Source organism: Pongo abelii, chromosome 1 (genome assembly GCF_028885655.2).
Source record: "Pongo abelii isolate AG06213 chromosome 1, NHGRI_mPonAbe1-v2.0_pri, whole genome shotgun sequence".
NCBI lineage: Eukaryota > Metazoa > Chordata > Mammalia > Primates > Hominidae > Pongo > Pongo abelii.
Window position 1 is genome coordinate 168,933,663 of NC_071985.2, and position 25,507 is coordinate 168,959,169.

The 25,507-nt window shown below is 42.2% G+C and overlaps 1 protein-coding gene and 1 long non-coding RNA gene across 8 annotated transcripts in view; one reads left to right on the plus strand and one right to left on the minus strand.

The window, feature by feature from the left end:
• The window catches only part of LOC129059070 (uncharacterized), a 29,602-nt gene extending 5,681 nt beyond the window's left edge, over positions 1-23,921 (plus strand). The window contains exons 3-6 of one of the 4 annotated variants that reach the window (XR_008524744.2): positions 675-804; positions 1,369-1,597; positions 4,582-4,805; positions 22,657-23,921. This is a non-coding gene — a long non-coding RNA (uncharacterized LOC129059070). Of the gene's footprint in view, positions 1-674; positions 805-1,368; positions 1,598-4,581; positions 4,826-12,613; positions 13,210-22,656 lie in introns of those variants that run through there. The other 3 variants (XR_008524747.2, XR_010135715.1, XR_008524748.1) reach the window with 3 other exon arrangements.
• ROR1 (receptor tyrosine kinase like orphan receptor 1) overlaps positions 14,816-25,507 on the minus strand; it is a 409,096-nt gene continuing 398,404 nt past the window's right edge. For all 4 annotated transcript variants that reach the window (XM_024233924.3, XM_054554395.2, XM_054554399.2 and 1 more), the window contains one exon: positions 14,816-18,881. In XM_024233924.3, coding sequence (XP_024089692.1) covers positions 17,454-18,881 — 1,428 coding nt within the window. In that variant the 3' untranslated portion in view covers positions 14,816-17,453. The remainder of the gene's footprint in view (positions 18,882-25,507) is intronic.

The following is a 25,507-nucleotide window of genomic DNA, read 5'->3' on the forward strand; positions in this document are numbered from 1 at the left end:
CTGGAGTGGTGGGTCTCATCCTTCTCATCTTGGCAGAGAGCAGCAGAGGGATGCCTCACTGCAAACCCTCCCTTCAGTGTCAGTGATGGTTGTCCTTGTCTCAGAATAACCAGGGGCCTGCCAGTGTCTGACCAAGGTCAAGGGGCAAGTGCAGGGGCGGCAGGGATGGCTCTGAAGCCAGAAATGCCTTAAACTGCAAAGCCCCATCCCTTCTCCAGCCCCAGCCCAGTCCTCTTAGGAGCAGGATCAGATAAAGCAGGCTGTGGGGAGGCTGGGCACCGCGTTACTAACTCCAGTACATTTCCGTGTTGATCCCTGTGAAATAAAGTCTGAAAACTTAAAAAAATTAAAACAGTGCCCAAATACATATCTGTTAACTAAATGTGTATCCTATCTTCTCTTTTAGATTGTAAATCCCTTGAGAACTGAGTTTGACCTCTGCAACTTATGAGTACATTTATCGTACTCTGTATGTAGCTCAGAAAATACCAACTATTATTATTTATAAAAATAATTTTAAGATGTTAACTTTTAGTAAATTTGTACCTTTAAGGGAAAGTAGATTTAATTAAGTTCTACTATATGCTTTCTTGGACTTTCTCTCCCAGTCCTTCCCCCTAAAAATAGAACTACAAGTTTGAAAAGAAAAATCTTGCATTGTATTTTTATGGTAGGCAGGATTCTAAGATGACCTCCAGGATCCCTACTCGCTGTACAATCCTCAGGACTGTGAAAATGATGGATTTTACTGCTGCAATGAAGTTATATGGCACATTTGACTTGAAGAAAGGGAGATTATTCTGGGTAAGCCTGACCTAATCAGGTGAGCCCTTAAATGGGACTAGGTCCTTCCTGAAGTCAGTGACTCAAAGCATGAGAGGGATTCTATGTAAGGGAGACTGTCTGTCGCTAGCTTTGGAAATGGAAGGGGCCATATGGCAAGGAATGTCGGTAGCCTGCAAGCGCTGAGAGTGACCACTGGCTGACAGCCAGCAAGAGAATTGGGGCCTTAGTCCTAGAATTCCAAGGAACTGAATTTCGCCACAACCACATGAGCTAGGAAAAGGACCTGAATTCCAGATCACAGCAGAACCCAGCCAATATCTTGTAAGACCCTGCACAGAGAATCTAGTCAAGCCATGCCCAGATCAGACTGACAGAGTGAGCCAGGCAAGTGAGCAAGGCAAGTGAGCAAGGCAAGGCAACTGACAGTGTAACTATTTCCCTTTTGTAATGTTACTGAGGCTGACTCCAGCTTTAACAACCAGGCATCCTCTCCCCTCTATGTAAAAATAATTCTTTCCCTCAGGACTCAAACAGATGTTTTCATTTTACTTAAACCAAAAGACTGTTTTCCTCCTCCACCAGGAATATGTAGCAGTACAAAGTGCTAACGTCGTGTGGATTTGAACCCCCATCCTCGAGAGCAAAAGAAGGCTGGGGATTGCCAAATGTCGTCTCAGCTGTGAGAAGTGTTTTAAATCATATTTTGACGTAGGTTATGCTGTTAACTAGAAAATGAAGTGCAGCACACATGCTTCTAGTAACTCTGGTTTCAAATCCTATGATATCTTCTTTGTCTTGAAGACCTTTTGATGTGAGTTCCCAATATTGAGTTTCTCTGCTTTTAATAATCTTATATTCCTTCCTCAATATAAATGTCATGAAAAATACTGAATGCTAATCTTCAAAGATCAAACAGGAAGAAAGAGGTGGGGAGCATAGTTCACTGACTTGAATTCCTGAAATTTCTCATTTAAACATTTTATTTTAGCTTATAAAAGCCTTGGCTCAAAAAATGCTTGGTTCCTGTTTTTAAAGTTGGAGTTGTACACTCCCCCACATTTTCAGAAGTGTGTTAATTACAAAATAATTAGGCCTCTCTCTGTAAGGCACCTGACATGCGGGGGCCACTTAATCATTATTTGTATCTGTATTTGTGTTTACAGGGAGGAATTCAGAATCAATACTTACTGGCTTTTAGTTTGCTGTCTCTGCTTTAGCTAGGGTGACCAACAGTCTTGGTTTGCCTGAGACAAAGAACTTTTCAGTGCTAAAACTGGGACAGTCCCTGGCAAACTGGCAGGGACTAACTTGGGCATCAATGACCTTTTTAGAGTGGGAATTGTGTAAACAACTCGGCAAGAGCTGTTTACTTGTTTTGGGAGCTTGGTGTTTAAAGGCACCCAATTTGGTTTCCATGGCAGGCTGGTGCCCAAAGCCTGTGATCAAAGTTATAAAAAATCTTGCTCAGAATTGTGTTAGGAGATGATTCTGGAGGTGTCTGTGATGAAGGAAAGCAGTGCCTGCTTGTGTGCTTTACATGCACTGAAGTGTTTTAGAAAATCAGTTCTCCATTCATTTCCCCACATGAGAATTTCAATTGTTGAGTGATACTGCATTCAATAACATCTATTTGTGACTATTCAGTGTGTGTATACAGGTGTTTAAAAGATGTAATTATTCTAGGCTCCTTTCATATATATCAGTTTAATATACCTTTTTATAGTGCTCTCAGTTGCCCCCAAGGGTAAATGTGGAATTGGACGATGGAGAGACTTTGAGATGGCAATCATCTTGGAAGGTTTAAGGGATGACATATGGTTTAGGGATGGCTTAGGGATGTGTCTTGAAGCTGTTTTACTTAGTTTATGTTTATTAGGGGTGGTCTGAAGGGAGATGATAGAACTGAATGAGGAGTTGGCTAACCCCACCCCCACTTCCTTAGCACCAGTCCTCTGGGTGTTCTATGTGATGGCATATACATTAATAATTAAATGGAATATTTTGTTCTCTGTTCACCATACTAGAAAATATGTATCCCTTAGTAAAAGTTGTTTAAAACACATTGAATAATAACAATCTTACCACTCTTTGAGCACCTACTATGTGCCCAGATACCTCTCATATACTCACATATATTCTCATTAAATGCTCATACAAATTCTGAGAGATAAGTATTATAGAAAAAAAGATAAAATTTTTTTATCTGGGCTCGCTTGTGCCCAGAGAGAAAGTAAAGCCATGTCAAAACTGTCTACAATTCCTCGAGTGTTTTTCCAGCTACCTACCACTCACCCACTGACTCCCCTTGGACCTCAGTTAGAACCTGACACCAGGGCACCCATGTCCTTCTCTTTTTTGAGGACTGTGTTTTTTGAGGACTTTATGTCAGGTGCTCTTCTATTCAGATTACATGAATTATCTTGTTTAAATCTCATAACAGTTCTGTAATACAGACACTTTTTCAGATGAAGAAACAGCAGTTCAGTAACTTGTCTGAGTTCACATGGTTACCAAGGGGTGAAGGGGAGATTTAAGCCAGACAATCTGACATCAGAACCCTTGGTGTTCAGAATAGTGTAAATGCTATATTTACACCATTTGACGCATAAGAAAATAGAGATTGCCTTACTTGCTCAATCAGCTAGCTCATCTGCCAGTGCAGTTGAAAAATACATGCTGTGTGCTTGCATTCTCTTTGTCCAAGTCCCAGGAAGGAGGAGGAACTACAGATTACAGTGCTATATGCTATGTGTCAGGGATTTATAGGAGATTTTCAAGGTAGCTTTTCTGGTACATTCTGGAATGGTCCTGAGAAGTTATAATTTTTAGGTTCTCCCCCAGACAATTGTGATAATAACCTGGCTTGACAACTATTGCCCCAGCACAGGGATGGCTAACAAGTTTTATTTCTAGTGCCATTTCTGAGCGGTAGGTTGTTCAGGCAACTATGTTGAAAATTTTAAGGCTAAGTCTGAGTTCAGTTGGGAAGATCACCAATTAGTGATGTCTCCCATGAATTTGAGGAAAGAGAAGGACATGGGTGCCCTGGTGTCAGGTTCTAACTGAGGTCCAAGGGGAGTCAGTGGGTGAGTGGTAGGTAGCTGGAAAAACACTCGAGGAATTGTAGACAGTTTTGACATGGCTTTACTTTCTCTCTGGGCACAAGCGAGCCATATATACAGCATTAGCAGGGTAATTATATGTTTTACAGACAACAGTCCCTCCAAGCCAAGCACAAGCTCACATGGGCGATCACCTAATATGCCTCATGTGGTGTGGTTACATAATGTGCAGGGTTGTACGCCTGTGCTCCAAACCCGCTGAGTCATGCTGCACTAGAAGGCCGCCCTGGCCTACTTCTGAGTAAAGCACAGCCATTTCCCTTACACTCCACCCCCTAGGCTGAGGGCATCCTCTGGGCAGGGACACATGCCCATAGGGCGGAGCCCTGAATCCATAGCTCAAACAACAATACAGAGAGCAAGAGCTCACTACTAGGATCCCAGTTATGCTACTTATGACTGTTAGGGCCCAGCATAGGCCAGAGCCCAGGAATGCCCACCATAACTTCAGTGGAGCGACATGTATTATGTTTACACAGGCCATGACAGGTACCCATCCCGCAGTGGTGTTACCCCAGTGTTGCTCTATGCACCACGGTGCCTGGGCTAGGGGTACTACATGTTCCCCCACTAGCCAGCCCCACCCATCATAAACGCTACAGGCCAGCCAGGGGTAGGTGTGCCATGGGTCTTGCAGTGTCTTTTGTCTAAAGCTTGCTGCCTTGCGTTCCAGGTGTCAGCCATGGGACCCCAAGTCTCCAGCCATGTCCAGTTCTCTGCAGACACTGAATGCATGTGCCAAGGCAAGCTGTCCGCAACTGCTGCTGGAAGAGTGGTGCAGAGCCAACAGTTGGAAATATTGGTCACCTCAGCCTACGTGTGGGCCCAGTTCACGATGCAGTTGGAGCATGTTAACCTGTGGTTGAAATGACAGAGCAGGCATAGGTACTAACAGAGGTAAATCACGTCTCTCAAGCAAAATACAGGCTAACCTTTCATCCCTGGATAACAATGCAGCCAACAAGGGATTTTGCCCCGGGTGATGGTACCACACCTTCTCAGCTCCCCATGGTTCTTTTGAGTCCTGTATCTGTGCCAGAGTCACAGGGGAACTCATAATAGGTCACACAAGCAATACATATATTCCCTGGAGGAGGGTTCCTTCCCTGGCCATTCCCCTACAAACAGTCAATTGCAGGGGCCATGTATTGAATAACCAAGGAGTGACATGCAAGTCATAGTGTATGCCCTACCCCCAGGGAGCTATGATGGCCAACCACTGGCAGTGGGGGGCTTAGAGGGTCCATGGCCACAGCCAGGTTTTCTGTTCCCCTGCTTTCAAGGGCGCTGGGGCTGGTAACAACAGGTTACTGTTCATCCCCATACCTGGTTGGAGGAGGTCATCCTTGGTATGTATCTGCAACTGAATGGGGATGGTGGCCCAGTGTAACAAAGCCGCCACCAGAGCTGGGCCAACTTTCTGTGGCTGTTAATTCAAGGTTTGAAGTACCAGGTCCAGCCTGGAACTCCAGCCCCACAAAGACAGGGGTGTGACAGGCAAGCATAACCCATTCTTTAAGAGCCTCTTGTACCACTCAATTGTATGTGCAGCTTGTGGGTTATATAGTACATGGAATCCCCACTTTATGTCCATTTGTTATGCCCATTTTTGTGCCTGTTGTCCAGTGATATGTGTTCCCTTATCACTCTCAACAGCCAGAGGGCGATCATACAGGGCATATAAGTGTTGCAGGGCCTGGATGGTGTTCTGTTGGTTGGCCACTCTGCAAGGGTAGGTGAACAACAGGCTCATGACTGTGTCCACAGCTGTTAACACATGCATATACCCTTGCAACTTCAGCAGCGGCCTAATGTAATCTTTTTGCCACTTGGTCAAGGGCACTCACCCTATTGTCGTTTGTTGTGTAGCATTGGGCCCCTGCCTCCATTTAGAGTATGCCTGAGCATATGCCGGGCATTTCTGACAAGCCTCTCAAATGTCTTGCTTGGGCAGGAATAGATCCCAATGCTTATTGACCCGTTGCATCAGTTCACCCCCCGCATGTCCCAGTTTCTAATGTAGCCACAAGGCCACATCTCATGTTGGTGCTGACTAACCATCAGACCTTAACCAAGGCATCTGCCTCATCATTGCTGGGGGTAGGTAGTGAAAGGCATATTGCCTGAGACATGATAAAGAGTTACCTCTTTCTGATGACCCATTTCCCAAAGGTCTTGCCACATGACTTGGCCCCAAATGGGTCAGTGGCTGACTAACCCCTTCTGTATTTTCCAGGTAGTTAACCATAAGGTTAAGCCTTGATAGACTGCCCAGCTACCGATACAGGTTACTATAGGTGTCGCTTCCTTGGTGATCACCATCCATACTACTCTAAGTTCAGCCCATTGGCTACTTTGTCCATACCTGGTTTCAAACCATACGGTGTTAGTACTAGGTTGGACTGCAACGGTAGTCCAGGCAGAAGTAGCACCTCAGCCAGACCCATCTGTGTACCATGCCCCATCGGGAATAGGGGGACACCCTTAAACAGTGAAGGCTCAGGGTCTAGGGGTGGCTCAGGCCCCATGGCCTTATCTTACATTAGGACTACAGGTTCAGGTTCCAAGACTTCTTGCAACTCTGCTGCTAACGGACTTGTACTCAGCGTTCTCCACTGCTCCAAGTAGGCACTCCACTTCGGCAAAGTGGATGTCTGGGCCATCCCAGTCCGGGAGGTCATTACCCATGAATGTACCCATCCTGCTATTGGGTAAGTCATCTGCATGATGACTGCAGCCCATCCTGTCACACTCTCACAAGCCTGAAGGGCGGCATACACAGCTGCTAGCTGTTTCTTTATCAAGGAATACCAGAGCTCAGCTCCCTTCCATAGTTGGGACTAAAAGCCTACTGTCATTCTCAAGTGCTCCGTGTGCTGCCGCAGGCCCCAGCTGAAGCCATCTGTGGTCACATGCACACCCAGCTCAAACAGGCACCCCTGGTCAACTACCTGTAGGGCTTGTGCCTGCTGAATAGCCCATTTGGCTGCCAGGAAGGTGGTCTCAGCTGCATCATCCCAATCCCAAGTAGGTCCCTTTTTTGTTAACCATGCAACAGTTTTATCATCTAAGCTAAATGGGGCACAGATGTCCAACAATATCCCACAACAATGTCCCACAAAAGTTTATAGCTGCTTCACCGTGGTGGGCCAGGGATATGCCTGAATCTTATCAATAATAGCCTCTGGGATGGCCTTTGTCTTACCCAACCAGATAACTCCCAAGAATTTGACAGATAATCCAGGCCCTTGGACCTTGGATTCATTGACAGCCCAACCGCATGCTGCCAAATGTTGCTGCAAGAGGGGCATCACCGCTTCTAAATCTGCAGGAGAATCAGAGGTTAGCCTAATATCAGTAAAGTAATGCAATAGGCAGACCCCTTCTGATATTGTCAGGTGGCTAAATCCGTGGCAACTAGACCATGACATATGGTGAGGCTATGCACATAGCCCTGTGGCAACACTGTAAAAGTCCACTGCTGCCTTTTCCACGTGAAGGTGAACTGTTCTGGTTCTCTGGAGCGATTTCTATGGAGAAAAATGCATTGGCCAAGTCCACTGCATAGTGGTACCGTCCCAGTTCCTTCGTCAAATGGTCCATCAAATCCATGATTGATGGTACAGCTGCATGCAAAGGGGGTGTTAATTTATTCAGTTCCTGATAGTACACCGCCATCTGCCAAGTTCCATCAGGCTTTCTAACTGGCCACACTGGAGAATTGTAGGGGCTGTGGGTGCCACGCACTATCTACACCTCCTCCTGCATCTTGATTGTCTCAGTTATCTCTGTATGCCCACCCAGCAAACGGTATTGACGGGTGGAAGTAACCCATTGGGGTTGTGGTAGGACCTGAGGCTGGTGATGTGTATGTCCACGCAGCACCGGCTTCACCACATGCACTCAGAGCCTGAATTCCGTGGCCATACTTTGTAACACCAGGCCATGTAAAATATCCACCCCCAGAATGTATTCAGATGTGGGAGAGATATACACAGTATGTAAATGGAGAGCCAAATGGCCAGTGCCAAGGTGCAGAGATACAGGTTTCACTTTCACTGACCAGCCTCCATAACCATCAATGTAAGCAGGTTTGCCCAGAGACTTATTCGGGTTCCTATAAAAAAGGCTGCCATCGGTGCCAGTATCCACCAGTGCTGGCACCCGCTGTACATTGGATCGCTAATTCCACATGTGGCCTCTGGTTGTTTGGTGTCCCCCCAGGCTGGGCACCTTAGCCAGTTCCCTAATCGAAGAGAAAAGGCTCTACATTTCTGCCTGGCTGCAGCAAGTAGTCTTTAAGCTAAAGCGCCTGGGCGGGACTGGGTCACGCAGCAATGTCCTTCTCCCCCTTGGACATTTTCTGGAATTGCTGCTCCGGAGACAACTGTCTCCACAAAGTTAAGAGTCCTTCCTTGGTCTGCTTATGGATTTTCCCTCAGTCAACCCTGGCCAAAATCAAATCTATCCACATCTGTGTGTGTCACTCATTGGAGCCCTTTTCTCCCATGGCGGGGCACCCTTAAGGTGGAGCATCTTCCCCTTCTTTATGGCACAGACCCCTCAGTCCTGTGGATGGCCTTCAGCTTGCCTGAGACCTGCCATAGCAGTGGTCACTTCATGTATGCTGCACCCTATGTACCGAGTGAGGACAGCAGCTAGGAAGCCAAAGGCACTCAGTGGGGCAGAACTCAATATGAGATCCCTCCTGTGGGAGGTGAAACTTTCATCATCTGGCCCCTGGGTATTCAGGACAAACATAGCCTGCTGCATACCCATCTCCCAGATGACTTGCACCAAATCGGTATACGACTGCCATTTACTCATGGTTTTGGGTATTTCATCGGCATCATTCCACGCAGTCCATATGGCTGCCTTTAGCCACTCAGTCAGGGTGTGGTCATCTTGCCCTTGTACCAACCACCTACTTACTTGCAGCTGCTGACAGAGGGAGGGGTGAGTCATGATAGAGACCAGCTTTTCCATTTCAGACGTGGAATAGGAGATACTACCTGCTCCCTCATTCCACAAACAAAGCATCCATGTGGGCAGAGTTTGCCCTGGATGTTGTGGCACTGCTTGCCTAATTCCTGCAACTCAGTTGGGGTACAGGCAGTATATGAAGTATGTTGCGTTATGGTGGGGGGTGGGGGGGGGAGGTCCCTGAGCCTGCCCTTGGGGCCGCAATGGCTCTTCATGATCTGCCTTCTGATGAACCACTGAGCAAGCCCACAATGGAGGTTCTTCCTCCTCGGTATCAGACTAAGTGGGGGGTCTCCAGCGGAGACAATAGACCCAGGCCCGGATTCACAGCAGCCTCTAATTACTTTTCCAAGCTCTGTAGCCAGCCTCCAAGTGCCCTGCCTGCACCTAGAGGTCCCCATTCACAGCAGCTTCTAACTGTTTTTCTGAGCTGTGTAGCCAGGTGTTAGGTACCCCGCCTGTGCCTGGAGTGCCCTCACCTGTGCTGCATCCCTCAGGGACTGGGTGTGTACTTCTTGTAGCACAGTCAAAAATGCCCATCCAACTCTGCGGGCAAAAGCTTGCTCCTTCTTGGTGTTCTGTGCTTCCACCGCTTCAGCACCTTCTCCATGCTTGTGGCAGACCCATCTACTGCCACCCAGGTTTCCACTGGAGCCTGTCTGAGCAGCACAGCTGCCACTGGGTACCACAACCCATGTTGCGGCCACATGGCCGACCCAGAATCAGAGGGGACAAAAGGCTCACTCACCTCAGGATCCTGTTTGTGATGCCAATTATCAGGTTCTAACTGAAGTCCGAGGGGAGTTGGTGGGTGAGTGGCAGGTGGCTGGAAAAACACTCGAGGAATTTTAGACAGTTTCGACATGGCTTTACTCTCTCTCTGGGCATGAGTGAGCTGTGTGTACAGTGTTAGCAGGGTAGTTAGACATTTTACAGATAATAGAGGCTCTGAGCCAAGCACGAGCTCACGTGGGTGATCACCTAATGCACCTCACGTGGCATGGTTACATAACATGTGGGGTTGTGCACCTGTGCTCCAAACCTGCTGATTCATGCTGTACCAGAAGGCCGCCTCGACCTACTCCTGACTAAAGCACAGCCATTTCCCTTCCACCTGGGTTTGCTACACAGCCTCTATTCACTCAGGGATTCAGCTGCCTGGGGGATCGTATTATTGTTCCCAACTATTCACTTCCTTCCCTGCAAGAAGATTCTATATTCCTGCTTATGATTATGCAACTGTCTGTACCTCTCTGCAGGTGGAGATATGTCCATGTCCTGCAGTCAGGTTTGGCCTCAGAATTTGTGTTGACTGAGAGGATGTGATATCTGACTTGTCTGCACAGAAGTTTTTGAGTGCTTGTGTTTCAGTTCTGCCTCTTGCTGTTTCCCTCTGTCATGAGAACACGTTGTCCTTCAGAGAACTGGAGACAGGGCCACTGCAGCAGACCAACTCTGCTGATAGACATGAGTGAGAAATAATCATTTGCTCTTGAAAGGCAAGCCACTGAGATTTTGGAGTTGTTTATTACTGCAGCCAAGCTGACCAATACAATCAATACTGGCCAATTTGGAATTGATCTGTTTGAAATCGATCAGTTAAAATCAATTCCAGTGAACTCTGGAAAGAAAAATAATCCTAAACTGTCATTTTGTCTGAATATTAGTTTTAGTCTTATTAGACTGACTCTTGGTAAACTACCTAGGTTATGCCATTAGGGAGTTTCAGTCCCTTTTAAGTGATTTTAATGCGTGTAGACCCAAAAGAAGCCATTCAGGGAATTGTCTTAAAATGGGCCCAAATGATAACTGGACTAATTTTTTTCTAATGCCCAAGGATTGCCGTAGGTAAGGAGCACCTGCCATAGGATGGGGTCTGTCCTGGACCTATTTCTGATGCAAGGCCCATATGCCTGTACGGTTGGGCAGAGCTTAAGCATTAATCTATGGCGTTGTGTAGGTAGTTCTGTTGTTTTGTGTGTGTTTGGATTTACAGTTGGGAGCACAAGTCCATGAAGATTGACATTTAAAACTGCTTTCCTTCAAATTGAATAGTCTCTGAATTATCTTTATTTCGGGATGTCAAGATATTGTCCTTTTTCAAAGTGTAAGTAACGTCCCATCTAATTTTAAAGAGGTGCCTTTCTCTTAAGCATGATTAGGTAAGAATTCAGTTCAGTAACACACAGCATAATGACATTCCAGTCAACAACAGGCCACATTTAAAACAGTAGTCCCAAAAGATACTAATGGAGCTGAAAAATTCCTATCACCTAGTGATGTCATAGCCATAGTAACATTGTGAGTACAATGCATTACTCACGTTTGTGGTGATGCTGGTGTAAACAGACGTACTGTGCTGCCAGTTGCATAAAAGTATAACACATACAATTATGTACAGTACATAATACTTGATAATAATAAACAACTATGTTAGTGGCTTATGTACTCGCTGTACTATACTTTTGATTGTTATTTTAGATTGTACTCCTTCTACTTATTAAAAAAAAGTTAACTGTAAACAGCCTCAGGCAGATACCTCAGGAGGTATTCCAGAAGAAGGCACTGTTATAGGAGATGACACCTCCATGTGTGCTATTGTCCTTGAAGACCTTCCAGTGGGACAATATGTGGGGGTGGAAGACAGCGATACTGATGATCCTAATCCTGTGTAGGCCTAGGCTAGTGTCTGTTTGTATCTCAGTTTTTAACAAAAAAGTTTAAAAAGTAAATTAAAAAAATTAAAAATAGAAAAAAGCTTATAAAGATATAAAGAAAATATTTTTGTGCAGCTGTACGTGTTTGAAGCTAAGTGTTATTATAAGAGTCAAAAAGTTAAAAGTTCATAAATCAAAAGGTTAATTTATAATTGAAGAATTTTTAAATAAATTTAGTGTAGTTTAAGTGTACAGTGTTTATAAAGTCTATAATAGTGTACAATACCCACCACTTCACCCACCAGTCACTCACTGGCTCACCCAGAGCAACTTCCAGTTTTATAAGCTCCATTCATGATAAGATGCTTAGATTCACAAATACTTGCCATTGTATTACAGTTGCCTACAGTATTCAGTACTGTAACATGCTGTACAGGTTTGTAGCTTGGGAGCAGTAGGCCATACCCTATATAGCCTAGGTTTGTAGTAGGCTGTACTATCTAAGTGTGTGTAATTGTACACCATAATGCTTGCACAGTGACGAAATCACCTAAGGACATTTCTCAGAATGTATCCCCTTCGTTAAGTAACGCATGACTGTATTTACTAACATAGTCATTTGGTAAAGTATCTTGCCAATCCTGGTCAGCAAATGTTATGGTACTCATTTGTGAGTGAGCAATTCATACGTGCTTAAGATTCAACTAGTCATAAATATGTCAGCAGACCTTCTCCCTCCATATGTCTATATTTTTAAGCCTTCAAAGCCTAATTTCCCAGAGGATTACATTGACCTTGAGTGCTTTGATGGTTTGTAAGATTCTCCTTTTCTTGAGCTAACAGTGTCCTACTACCGTTGGCATTTATGGTAACAAACTTCAGTGCAGTCATATTTTGGCTGCAAAAACCCTTTCTTGTGTGTGCTCCCTTGCTCCTTCTCCTCTACTCTGGCACTTCCTCTTTAGCATTAGAGCTATTGGCTGAAAAAAAAATGCGTATAAATTAAGAAGAGTATGAACTGCACCCCAGAACCTCCCTTGGATCCCTCTTTCTGTCCTTCCTCAGAGCTTTCAGCCCTTTAAAGGCGGAGGAGAGCAAGTCCGGGCAGAAGAGCACTCATGGCCAGCCAGGGACTGATGATGGATTCCAGCTGGCCAAGGAAAACAGCAGAACAAGCCACAGGTGTCTGCATCCAGCCAGCTGGGTTAGGGCATCACAGGAAGTGCAAGGGAGGGAGGGGAGCCCCTGCAGCAGCTTCCTGCTTGATGCTTACTAGGGCTGAGTCTGTCCCTCCTCTCAAAGACCAGCCTATACTTGACCTTAACTTTGTTAAGTTGCAACATAGAAGGGATTTTTGTTTTGTTTTGTTTTGTCAATCATCAGTTGAAGGGTCAAAAAAACGCGTACTAAGAGACCAACTTCTTTGAATTTGTCCATAAGAAGGAAAAAGCATTTGGCCATCATCCCAGAATTTAGGTCTCAGGTGAACTGGATGAGGAGTATCTTCTTGACAAAGACTACATGTTGTCAGTTTTCTATCCAAGGGAACAACTTCAAAAAATATAGCTAATTGTCAAATGGCTAACACAAACAGCTTTTAGTGCTGAATTTTACAGTAAAACTTGATTTTCTTTAAAGGGGAATAAAGGGGCTAAAATGTTATTAAATGCTTATGTGCACATTACTAAGAATGTAATGATCGGCCGGGCACGGTGTCTCGCGCCTGTAATCCCAGCACTTTGGGAGGCTGAAGTGGGCAGATCACAAGGTCAGGAGATCGAGACCATCATGGCTAACACGGTGAAACCCCATCTCTACTAAAAATATAAAAAATTAGCCGGGCGCGGTGGCAGGTGCCTGTAGTTCCAGCTACTCGGGAGGCTGAGGCAGGAGAATGTCGTGAACCCAGGAGGCGGAGCTTGCAGTGAGCTGAGATGGCGCCACTGCACTCCAGCCTGGGCGACAGAGCGACACTCCGTCTCAAACAAACAAACAAACAAAAAATGTAATGATCACCCACCCCCATGCCTTTAAATTAGGTCAGTTCTTGATCTTTAGAGTATATCAGAATCATGGGAGGCTTGCTAAAACACAAATTTCTGGGTCACATCCCCAGAATTTCCTCTTTAGCATTTGAACTATTAGATGAAAAAAAAAAAAAATGCTGTCTAAATTAAGAGGATGAACTTCACCCCTAGCATCTCCTGTGGATCCCTTGATTTAGTACTTCAAAGTGGGGCTTGATAATTTGCATTTCTAACCAGTTCCAGGGTGCCGCTGTTTCTTTGCTCTGGGAACCACACTTTGAGAACTACTGGGATAGGTAATCATCTTTGAAGATGTGTGGATAAAAGAGCTCCTCTTTATTCAGTATTGTAGTAGGCATTACGGGAAGGTGATGCTAGGAGTTTGCAGATATTGGTGATTAGGGAATTAAGGGAATCTCAGAGTTGAAGAGATTGGGGATGGTGGGAGGGTCAAGAGCTGGGAGATAAAAGAAGGAAATGGGAGTGAAAGGCAGGCTGAGGAATTCAAGTGAGAGGGAGAAACCCAGCCTGACACAGATCTCACTGCCATGTGAAGGGATTGCTTTATTGAGTTTGATTGTTGAGGTGGTGACAAGAGCTGTACCTAAAATAGATGGATAAGGCCCTAAAGGTTTTATTGTATTCCTTTCTGTGTTAAATAGCAGATATGGACAACTTCTTTGAACTTTCATTATGGTACTCATTTTCCTTGACCGTGTATATTAATTGCCAGATGAGGAACTCTTTCTTTTGGGCAAATAAGGTCATAAAGATAAGTTGTGACAATTAAATGGCCCCATTTATTTTATCAATATGTTTGGAAGCTAAGTTGGGCATGATAAGATGTACACAGCCTCTTCTTCTTTAGAGTCCAAAGAGGTGACTTTGATATCTAACGTTATATGGAAACATCAAGGCAGAAAATGATGCAACTGTATTCTTAAAATCAAATATTTTTATATTCCATTGGTTGTAACTATTCAATATATTATTTTGATTTTAAAAATTCAAAGCTTGCCATATATAGGTGGATAGTATTCAGTTATGAAATCATTAGGATTCCCCTCTCCACCTATGGTTGTTTGTTAGCAAAATAATGCCCAAATCTGTTTTAAAAGCCTACTGAAAAAAAAAACTTTAATGAAACAACAGCAAATAGGAATTGTGATTCCTCTTTCTGTAAAATGTAAATATTAAAATCCCCAAATACCTCTATGACAGCAATATTCAGGAAATAATATTTTATAGTAAACATTTTTAATAAACAGCAGCATAAAATACTCAGTGTTTAATATCATCTCTGGTGTGTGAAATACAAATGCATATATCCTTAATATAAAATAGCCTTTTTGTCATTACAATTCAATGCTTGTCTATTTGAAATGCCCATAATAACAAATCAAACATTAAGTAGTACAGTGATTACATGCATGCAGTGAAAATAAGGAAAGATATGGTAGGGTGAGATATCTGAAAATTGCCATTATATATTTGAAGAAAATCTATATCAAGTTAAAAACAAAGGAAACAAGAAAAACAGACCAGATATAAAAATGCAAAGATATATTTTCACTTCTGTGACACAAACCATAAGCATAGTTTTGTGCAAAAAAGGAGAAAAAGATCTGAAAATAAAGTCATCTTACAAAACATTGTCAACAAAGGAAAAGATATTTTTCAGTTTGTGAAAAAAATACTATTTTAATACAAAAGAGACTGTGTTATATAGTATCACAGTGCGATTATAAAATACATTATTACAAGTGGTTTTGAAATTTCATTTGCTCACTTTAATGTTTTCAGTTATTATAAAATGTTTAAAATAAATGTTATAGTTCTTTATAAAAAACTAACTTGAATTTACTTTTTAACCATAATAATGTTTTACCAGAGTAGGTATTTTACTGGCTCATGGAATGCTAATTTCCCTTTAAGGGACTCCTAGAAAAACTCAGATTCACTGAAATTGTGTACTTAAAATAATAAATATTCTTGGAAAACAATTGATTGTCATATGATATACAAAATTGTGGTTTGAAGCTTCATCATTAAACAGTTGCATAGCAACAAAAGGATACAAATATTCTCCTCTACCTAAAGTTAAGAAATGTAACTTCTGAATCAGCTTATTTATGCCACAAAAATATGTCTTAATTTATCTCCCAGAAATCTGGATATAACCAATTCTTCGAGTTCACAGTACCTGTAAGTTCATGTTTGTTATTTGAAGACTCAGGTTTGGGAAAATTGCAATACATTTTGGTAAACATATTTTCTTGATTTCTCATGCTAGTTGTATTTTTTAAAAATGAAAACATCAATGTGTTTTTAATTCTCTTATATTCTCCTCATCAAATATCATTTCCAGGAATTACTTTTATATCCTGTAAGTCTCTTTATAAGTCTCTTATACCTTTAAAGTAAAAATGAGACTTTGAGACATTGTTCTTAGAATAAAGGAGTTTTTTTTTTTAACAAGAGAAAAATCAAAAGTAAAATTACTTTCTATATAGAACTTGAAACGCATAAGAATTCTAAACTTGGCAAAAGATGGTTGGCAGGTAAATGCCATGAGCTGCACATTTGAAACCTCCCACTAAGGCAAAAATGGTTACGTTACTTCGATTTGCTAGTTTAAAGAATTCAGTTCTTGGTAACTTTTGAAATGAGAACTCAGTACTTGTTTTTTAGGAAGACCATCATATTTTGCAAAATAGAATTAATTACCTTTGGATTCCAACTAACTGTATGAATACATCGTTGTAATTCTTGGGGTGGGAATCAAATCTGTGAAAGTTTCCAGCACAGAAAAAAAGGGAGAGAAACTTTAAAATTACTAGACATTGGTATCATGATGGAGTTTCCTACTTCCCTAGAGTCCATTGACCATAAGCACTCCAATGCCTCGGACAACTTGTAAACAGGGAGTTGCAAGGGGTAAGTGTGCTCATCTGTAGCCACACACTTATTTTTCAGTGTTACTGGTTCCAGAAAACTCCTATGGGGGCTGTCCCCATGGGAACCCTTTTTCCTTTCCCACAGATGCTGATCTAGGCTGTAGGGCCATTTTCCTGGCTGTGCTTCCTTTGGCGCCTCATTCCTAATCCAGCAAAGAGAACTATCAACCAACAATCAATTCTAGCATCCACATCTACCCTTCTTATGGTCTGATGCGCTGTGTTATTCCAAGGGCAGTGTAAACACACTGTGAGAAACTGTGGGAAAGACCCTCATGATCAGAGGAGGATTCACAAAAAGGCACGCTCTACACCTTCCCAAAGAAGCACAACGACATAGAAGGCTTCAGGGCTTGTTATACTTGTCTTATGGCTCATTTCCCTCCAGGGTTTCAAATTTGGCCTGAAGTTTCTTCATTGATTCTGAACATCATTTCCATAAGAACATGCAAAGAGTCTAAATTCAATCAATATAATTCCTGAACATCTGTCCTGAAGAAAAGACAGCAGGTAGACAAATGCTATGGTATATATACATCTGGGGGAGAGACCACTCATGGTGACTGAAGGCTAAAACACAAAGCACCATTTGACTTTTGGTTTTATATTTAATCACAAGGTTCTTTTCCTCTTCACTGGTTTGCAGCTTTCAGTGCTTGAAACCACATGTTCCAATCCCAATGCCATGTCATACACTCCAATGGAGTGCACATCCCACAATGTTTTTGTTTGTTTGTTTGTTTTGTTTTTTTCTGGCCTAGTGTCTGTCCTGCTTGGTAAGACACAGTCAAACTTCACAGAAGATACTTGTTGCGATGTCTGCTAAATGAGAACCTTACTTGAATAAAAACATTTGAATATAAATCTTTTCTATGGCCGTCTAGTTTGTCCTGTATACCACATTTACAAAAGTTGTGCATTTTACAGTTCTGCAGAAATCATAGATTCGGTGTGTCCATGAATATTGGCGTCTCCTAGTAAAGATGCTTGCTTTGAGTCAATTTTGTAGGGTTTTTGAGATTTGTTGCCAAAAACGGTGATACCCATTCCACCAGGATGATTTGGAATTGACATGTGTGGTAGTAAAGGAATATTTGCTTCCTGATTGGATCCTGATGAGGGCAAGCTAGTCACATGGCCAGTGCTAGTCGACCCACTGGCACTGCTTGGGGACCGACTCTTGGGAGGCGGGCAGTGCTGAATCACTCTGGGAGGACCTGTTGGCTGGTAGTGGGCAGCTGGAAACGCTGCATATCCAGGAGGTATTGGGTATCCATTGATGGGAATGAATCGCTGGTTCTGAGGTATTGGCGGGCCAATGAAACCAGCAATCTGGCCCTGTGGTGTAATACCCTGGCTCGGGAACATGTAATTAGGATATCTGGGGTTACTGAGATTACTCACTGGGCTGGCACTGAGGGAGGTTGTCTGTGTGGTGGCATTTCCCCCTGAAGGAGTAGTAGAGCTCGTGTGACTTGAGAGTCCCTCCCAGGACCGAAGCCGGACATGAATATCTTTAAATCTTGGTCTCCTGGAAGGAATCTCATTCCAGCACTCTGTCATGAGGCTGTACATTCTGGGTGGGCAGTCTTCAGAGCATGGTAAGAGCTGCCGTTTTCTCACCATCTCAATCACTTCCTGGTTACTGAATCCATAATATGGCTGGAGTCCAAAACTGAAAATCTCCCACAAGACAACCCCAAAGGACCAGATATCTGAATCAGAAGAGAATTTCCCATACATGATGGCTTCAGGGGGCATCCAGCGAATGGGCAGCAAGGACTTACTCTGGACCCTGTAGTAATCAGCGGAGTAAATTTCTCTGGAAAGCCCCAAGTCTGAAATCTTTACATGAAGTTGCTCTCCGATTAAAATATTGCGAGCTGCAAGGTCCTTGTGGACAAAGAAGTGACTAGACAGGTATTCCATGCCAGCTGCAATCTGAATTGCAATGTGCAGAAAATCTCCGTGGTCCAGGCTGGATTTCACAGTCCCATCTTCATCACTGCTGCAGCCAACATCAGAGTGTGGGGATCGCATGATGAGGAACTCATGGAGATCCCCCTGATTCATATACTCAAAAAGCATGCACACAGGTTGTTCCTGAGTGACAGCACCTAGAAGGCAGACAATATTGGGGTGGTGCAGTTCTGCCATTAGGGATGCTTCTTGTTGAAATTCTGTCCATTGCTGGGGGTTGTTATAGTCTTTCAAAGTCTTGATAGCAACCAGCTGAGCGTGGTCCATGCCTGGGAGATAGAGATGGCCTTTATAGATTTTTCCAAAGGCACACTCACCCAATTCTTCCATAAAGCGTACAGCAGAAAGAGGCAGCTCTTTAGCCTTGCTCTGTATGAAAGAGAGGAAAAACGTGGTTTAAAACATATCTTCAGGCAAGACAGCTTTGCATCCGAAAGGAGGGATGGGGCATATAGGAAAATGTTCTATAAACAAATTAAATAAAATATTGTAGGTCTATATATCTTTCAAATCGTTGGCTGCAACTCAGGGGAGGTGCCATAGGCAACCGTCCATCACTACTCTATCCCTTTCCCTCAACCCAGCCACAAAATGGTTTTTTGCTGTTGTCTAGAGTCTTGGTACTCAAACTGTGGTCTGGGGACCAGCAACATCAGCATCACCCAAACTTACTGCAAATGTGGACTCTCGGGCCCACCTCAGACCTACTGAATCAGCATGTGCATTTAACAAGACCCCAGTGGTTTCTGTGAAGATTAGGGTGTCAGAAGCAGTACCGCAGAGGCTATAGCCTGGTACTCAGAGCATTTGTAATCTGGTTCTAACTCACTTTCCTGACATGATCCCTTGCTACTTCTCTATGTGATGGCATCACTTTAGTTAAATAGGTTTTCTCAATGTCCACTCCTGAAACCATTTACACTCTTGCCTAATACTTTTGTTCCTCCAATGTTCTGCCATTCTTAGAATATTTATTGTGCTAAAAGAGAAACCAAAACAAAAGATTGTCCTTCTGAAGTACTCACAATAGAGATGGGAAGATCTGAAATGTGGTCTTCTCCATTGATTAAATCCTTTCTTTTCTAAAAAGCCTGTTTCAGGCCCCTCTTCCCGCAAAACCTTCCCTGACCACTACGGTCATTTCTTTGCTAGACTCTTTTGCCTTTACTGTGAATGCCACCACATACACTCAGCAGTGTGGTGGCTGGTTACACATGTGGCCTCCATAGCCAGACAGTCTGAGTTGGAATCCTGCCTCGTCCACTTATCAGCTGTGTGACCCCAGATACAACATTTAACTTTGTGCCTCAATTCCTTCATCTATAAAATGGGATGATAATAATTGTACTTACCATGTTATTGCAAACTTTTAGTGAGTTAATGTTTGTAAAGCACTCAGACCGATGAGTTAATGTTTGTAAAGTACTCAGACCTAGGTCTGGCCCATGGTAAGTACTATTTAACTTTTTGTTATTATTATCAACTTGATGTTTCTGTTCTTTTTATGCATGTATTTTGTCCTCACAACCAGATTTCAAGGGAAATCTTATTGGAAGCACTGCTCTTCATACCAACGTATATCCCTAGGGCTTCGCAAGTGGGTTGTTTATTAATTGTCCTTAAGACAGACAGGTGAAGGCATTAGCTCACAAAGAAAATAAGTATTGAATCGTGACATTTGATCTTGGCAAGTAAATATCTATAATGTTATATGTTTTTACTATTTTAAAATGTACCTCAAATTTAGTCTGATGTTTCATTTAATTTGTTAGAAAAGAAAGTAATAAAAACAATGCATTTTACATACAACTGATTTTTCAAATAATCCCCATCCTTCAAATCCTTATTTTTTAAAAAAGAATACTACCCTGAAAATTCTAACTGAAACTGACAACGTTGAAATACATATGAAATCCAGAGCCCTCTGTACAGAGTTTAAAACAACAGTTTAGATAATTTGGTAAGAAAGTTTTCTTATCCAAACTCTACTAATTTAGAATTCATGATGATTAGATTTGTTCTAGGCTGATATCTTCCAGGGCAAAATGCCCACTAACCTAATTGTAAGTGTAAATAAACTTGCAGCAAAATACTCACTTACAAGGACAAACTGGGATTGGGGATTTTGGAACATTAATTATTCTATGCAAATAATCCGTCTCATTATAAATTGGTCTTATTTGTTCATCAAAGCAGATTTTGTGAGGTTTATATTTGGAAATGAGTTTTAGAAAGTTTACTTGTGCTGAAAGTAATGGTAATGTGTTGCTTTAAACTTTCAGTAAATTAAATCTTATTGATCTAGTTCTATTCAATATAGTATTGTTTGTAATAGCAAAATATTATAAATGGCCTCCATGTCCCGATAGAGAACATATTAAATCAATTACGGTGGAGCTAGTAAATAGAATATTCCACATTTGAAAAAAAAGAATGAGGACGTTTCGTATGTACTGGTAAGGAAAGGTCTGCAAAATCCTTTGCTCAGCTAAAAATAAAAAGCAACAGAACAGTTAATGCTGGGTGCTGCTTTTGTGTAAGAGAGAAGGAGAAAAAGAACACGTGAAATATATTTCTTTGTATAAGCATAAAGAAACTACGAAAGGATACTTGGGAAATAGATAGCAGTGATTATTGGGGGTATGGAAGTAGAAACTAGAAAAAGGGGGGGCAGAGGTAAGAGATTTTTCACTTCATGCTTTTTTATGCTTTAAAATTTTTCAACCAGGTGAATATATTAACAGTGCTCAAATTAAATCATTAATTTTTTTTTTTTTTTAAAAAACAGGCGAATCTTCCCATCTTACTGAACTAGGAAATATCTTTTGCAATTACAAGTCCATCTACCATTTTTCCTTTTGCTTTTAGGGTCTGTATTCTTGTGGGAGCTTGTAGAATTCCTTTGAGAGAGCAAGGTGTGGGTGATGAGAAAGGTAACCAGTTGAGCCAACCCTACTTTTTTGTCTTGTAGCTCTCAGATGATTTTACTTTTGCTGGCAAGAGTAACTCAAGGAGAATTTTTCCTGCATGACGTTAAGATTGGAGATTTCCATCAGAACTTTTCCTAATGATGTAAATAAATCCAGTTTAGGTGAAGGTCCCTTGAATGGCAAAGTAGACATCACTTACTTTTTGACAAAAATAAGATCTCTAGGCTTTTGGAGATAGAGAAGTTTAAGGGACTGAGTACTAAAACTTCTTTGTGGAAAATGGGAATTAGGAAGTAAATTCATGGAATATTAGACTGGTATAATGAGGAGTTAGAAACCCAATACCCTCTCCTTCTTCACTGCTTGAAATGTATCCATAGGCAGTATGGTATAATTCAAACTAAGTGAGCTTTGGACTCCTATAAATCTGGGTTTGCATCTTGAATCTGCTGCTTTCTATGAATAATAGTTAATACTTACATAGCACTTACTTTGTGCCAGATAATGTTCCAAGCACTTAGCAAATATTAACTTATTTAACACCATGATCCTGTGGCACAGGTCTTATAATATTAATCACTGACCTTGGGTGAATTTCTTAACTTTTCTGAACCTCTGTTTCCATATCTATGAACTAATATACTATCTAGCTTGAGCTGTTGCAGTAGGAATTAAATACAACGATGTATGAACGTAATTCCCACCCAATAAGTGCTCTTTAAATCATTCTTATTATCCTTATTAGGAAAGTCATCCAGGAAGTAAAGTAATGCAAATGATTTAGATCCATTTAAGCCTTAAGTAGTTCCAGAGTGTTTAAATTTCTTCCTGTTAATCTTTCTCTGTTCTCCTGTAGTTGTTAGTTTAAAAAAAAAATCATTTAAAAATGACAGGGAATTTGTTTTGGAGCTTGAGGGTGGGTGAGAAGTTGAGTGGCCTGTGGCTGGCTCCTCTGAGATGTGAATGAAGGTGAAGGCAACAAGAACTCGTGTGGAAGAGTGGATGGTAGCAGATGGGAAAAGGAAGCAAGCCAGCCAAACTTCTGGAGGTGGGAAAAGAGGAAGAGGTGGACAGGACCTTGGCACCAGCCCTACACATGGCCTTGGGGCTTCGTGGCTAAGAAGGCCAGCTGCATTCCCCTCCACTGAGGTAAGCAAATTTGTTCTCATATATTTGCCTTTGGAAAAAGAACGCTTAATTTTGCTATTTTACAGATGGAGAAAGGGGCTAAAGAAAGTATCAAGAATTTTCAGGAGAGCTGAAAGAGCCACACTTGCAACTCCAAGGCTCTCTGTTTTTCGGCCACAGCAATCTGTTTGAAACCAGAGAAGCCTGCTGGCCAGCGATCCCAGATTGATGCCGAATGTCTCTGGAGGCTCAGCCCGAGGCCTGCCACCTCACAGAGCTAGGAGGTTGGCCTTCAGTATGTGGTCACTCTATGGAATTATAATTGTTCTTCCTCCCTGTTCAGACACATGAAAGAAAGTAGATTTTACCCCAAAGTATATCTTGTCCTATCTCACCAATATCCAGTGGGCCATATAGCATATAATCCCAGGTCTTCTCCAAGGAGTCATTTACTAGAGCTACTGAAAACTAAATTTGGGGGGTTTGCTTTGCAAAGAGGCATGGAAAGCATCTAAAATGGCAGAGTCCACAAAATCTTCCCTTCAAACACCTGTGCAGCTGCCAGCAAAGAAGTGCCCAGAAAAAAAAATGCTCCTAGCTTGGTTTCAGGGGAACAATTTCCACAGTGATTTGCATTTTTAAGGTGCTCAAGTTACTTGGTACAAATGAGTCCTAACTATAGACTCATTTTCAAATTTTACATGAATCCTGAACTAGTTAAAAAATCATAAAAACCCTTAAAGAAGCAGTCAGTAGACTGTACGGTGACGGCAGGAAATTAGCTGTATTGTTGAGGAACAGATGGTTTACATTATACAAACCCTTTAGGCTAAACTTGTTTAGGTCTGGCATATTGTAAATTATATTTTAGTAATGAAAGTGAAATGACCTCTGCTTGACCTCAAGTGGGGTTTGTCTGTTTGAACCAATGTAGTGGAAAACTATGAAAGAAAATGAAGTCATAAAGTTTTGGCAGTTCAATTTTGGCTCATTTCAAGTTAAGGGGTTATAAATCTGTTTAGTTTTTGTTTGACAAGTATTTGTCATACAGGGATGTACAAAATGTAAAGAAGTGTAAAATACACATGAGGCATGGTGCCAAAGTAAACCAAGTACAAAGGAAAACTGGAATGAATAGGGTCCCAGGCTCCTATCTCTTTATCACTCCCTCCATTAGTTGAAGGACAAGATGGCCTCGGTTTATTATATGCTGTAAGGCAATTAAGTACCTTAAAACTGAAACAGGCTTTCAGTTTCAATGTTAACATTTTTACTTCTCAAAGTAAACACACATCTGCCTTTAAAAAATTATATAAAATTATTATATAAAATAAAAGTTGATGCAGAAGTTAATACATTGTTCCAAGATGCTTCTTTCTTTAGAAATTTTTGAAAAGCAACAGTATTAGAGTTTAAATGAACTCTTTACAGAATGAAAATGAAGGAAAAACATTTTAGATGCGAGTCATTTAGATGCGAGTCAGATGGGAAAATTGTAGTACTTTCTAAACTGCTGATAAGAGAGACCAGGCTGATACTGGTGGCTTTTTTCACCTTAGTGATGACTGCTAAGTGGGGATGTGGGGGAACTTTTAGATCTCTTAACTTTAGATATGAAAGCAATGAACTATGAGTAGCGTTTTTAAAAACTGTAATTACCTTGGTGGCTGTAGATGGATAAAGAGGGCAGACTCAGTGGCTTTATCTCTTTCCATCTTTGGGAAGTTATACCTTAGGTGACAATACATTTGAAATGACTCCTGGTGAAGCAGCCTACTACTAACCTATTTCCTGCTTACTTTAAGGAAGTGATTACCATAGGATATGAGGTGAGGATTTTGTGATGGCCGCCAACATTTGTATGCAACATGAAGCCTGCTCTGTCACTTTTTGCCTGGAACATAATGTCATATAATTGCTCTACTTTTGAGTCTAACTTGAAGTAGACACACAGATAAAAAAACAGAGCTACATTAGGGTGCAAGAAATCGAGCCCAGGGTGGTTCTCTGGGACAGAAACGGGGCTTTAACAGTAGGTGCTGAAACAGGACCCACATTCACAAGTCAGCTCCAAACCTCCCCCTGTGGTCCCTTTCACTCAAGGCCAGTTAATTCCCCATGTTCTAATGTCCCAAGACTGACTGCTGTCCTTTTTCAAATGTATGCTATTCTTTTGAAGCTGATTCTAGCTGGACACAAGTGTCTACAGAAGAGTAGCAGGTTTCACATGGCATTTGTGCTTGCCTCATGATATGGTTTGGCTGTGTCCCCACTCACATCTCATCTTGAATTCCCACATGTTGTGGGAGGGACCTGGTGGGAGGTAATCGAGTCAGGGGGCAGATCTTTCCCATGCTGTTCTTGTGATAGTGACTAAGTCTCACGAGATCTGATGGTTCTATAAGGGGGAGTTTCCCTGCACAAGCTCTCTCTGTGCCTGCTGCCATCCACGTAAGATGTGACTTGCTCCTCCTTGCATTCCGTCATGATTATGAGGCGCCCCCAGCCATGTGGAACTGTAAGTCCATTGAACCTCTTTTTCTTCCCAGTCTCAGGTGTGTCCTTATCAGCAGCGTGAAAATGGAGTAATATTGTAAATTGGTACCAGTAGAGTGGGGCGCTGCTGAAAAGATAACCGAAAATGTGGAAGTGACTTTGGAACTGGGTAACAGGCAGAGGTTGGAACAGTTTGGAGGGCTTAGAAGAAGACAGGAAAATGCGGGAAAGTTTGGAACTCCCTGGAGACTTGTTGAATGGCTTTGACCAAAATGCTGATAATGATAAGGACAATGAAATCCAGGCTTAGGTGGTCTCAGATGGAGATGAGAAACTTGTTGGGAACTGAAGCAGAGGTGACTCTTGACATGTTTTAGCAAAGAGACTGGTGGCATTTTTCCCCTGCCCTAGAGATTTGTGGAACTTTGAACTTGAGAGAGA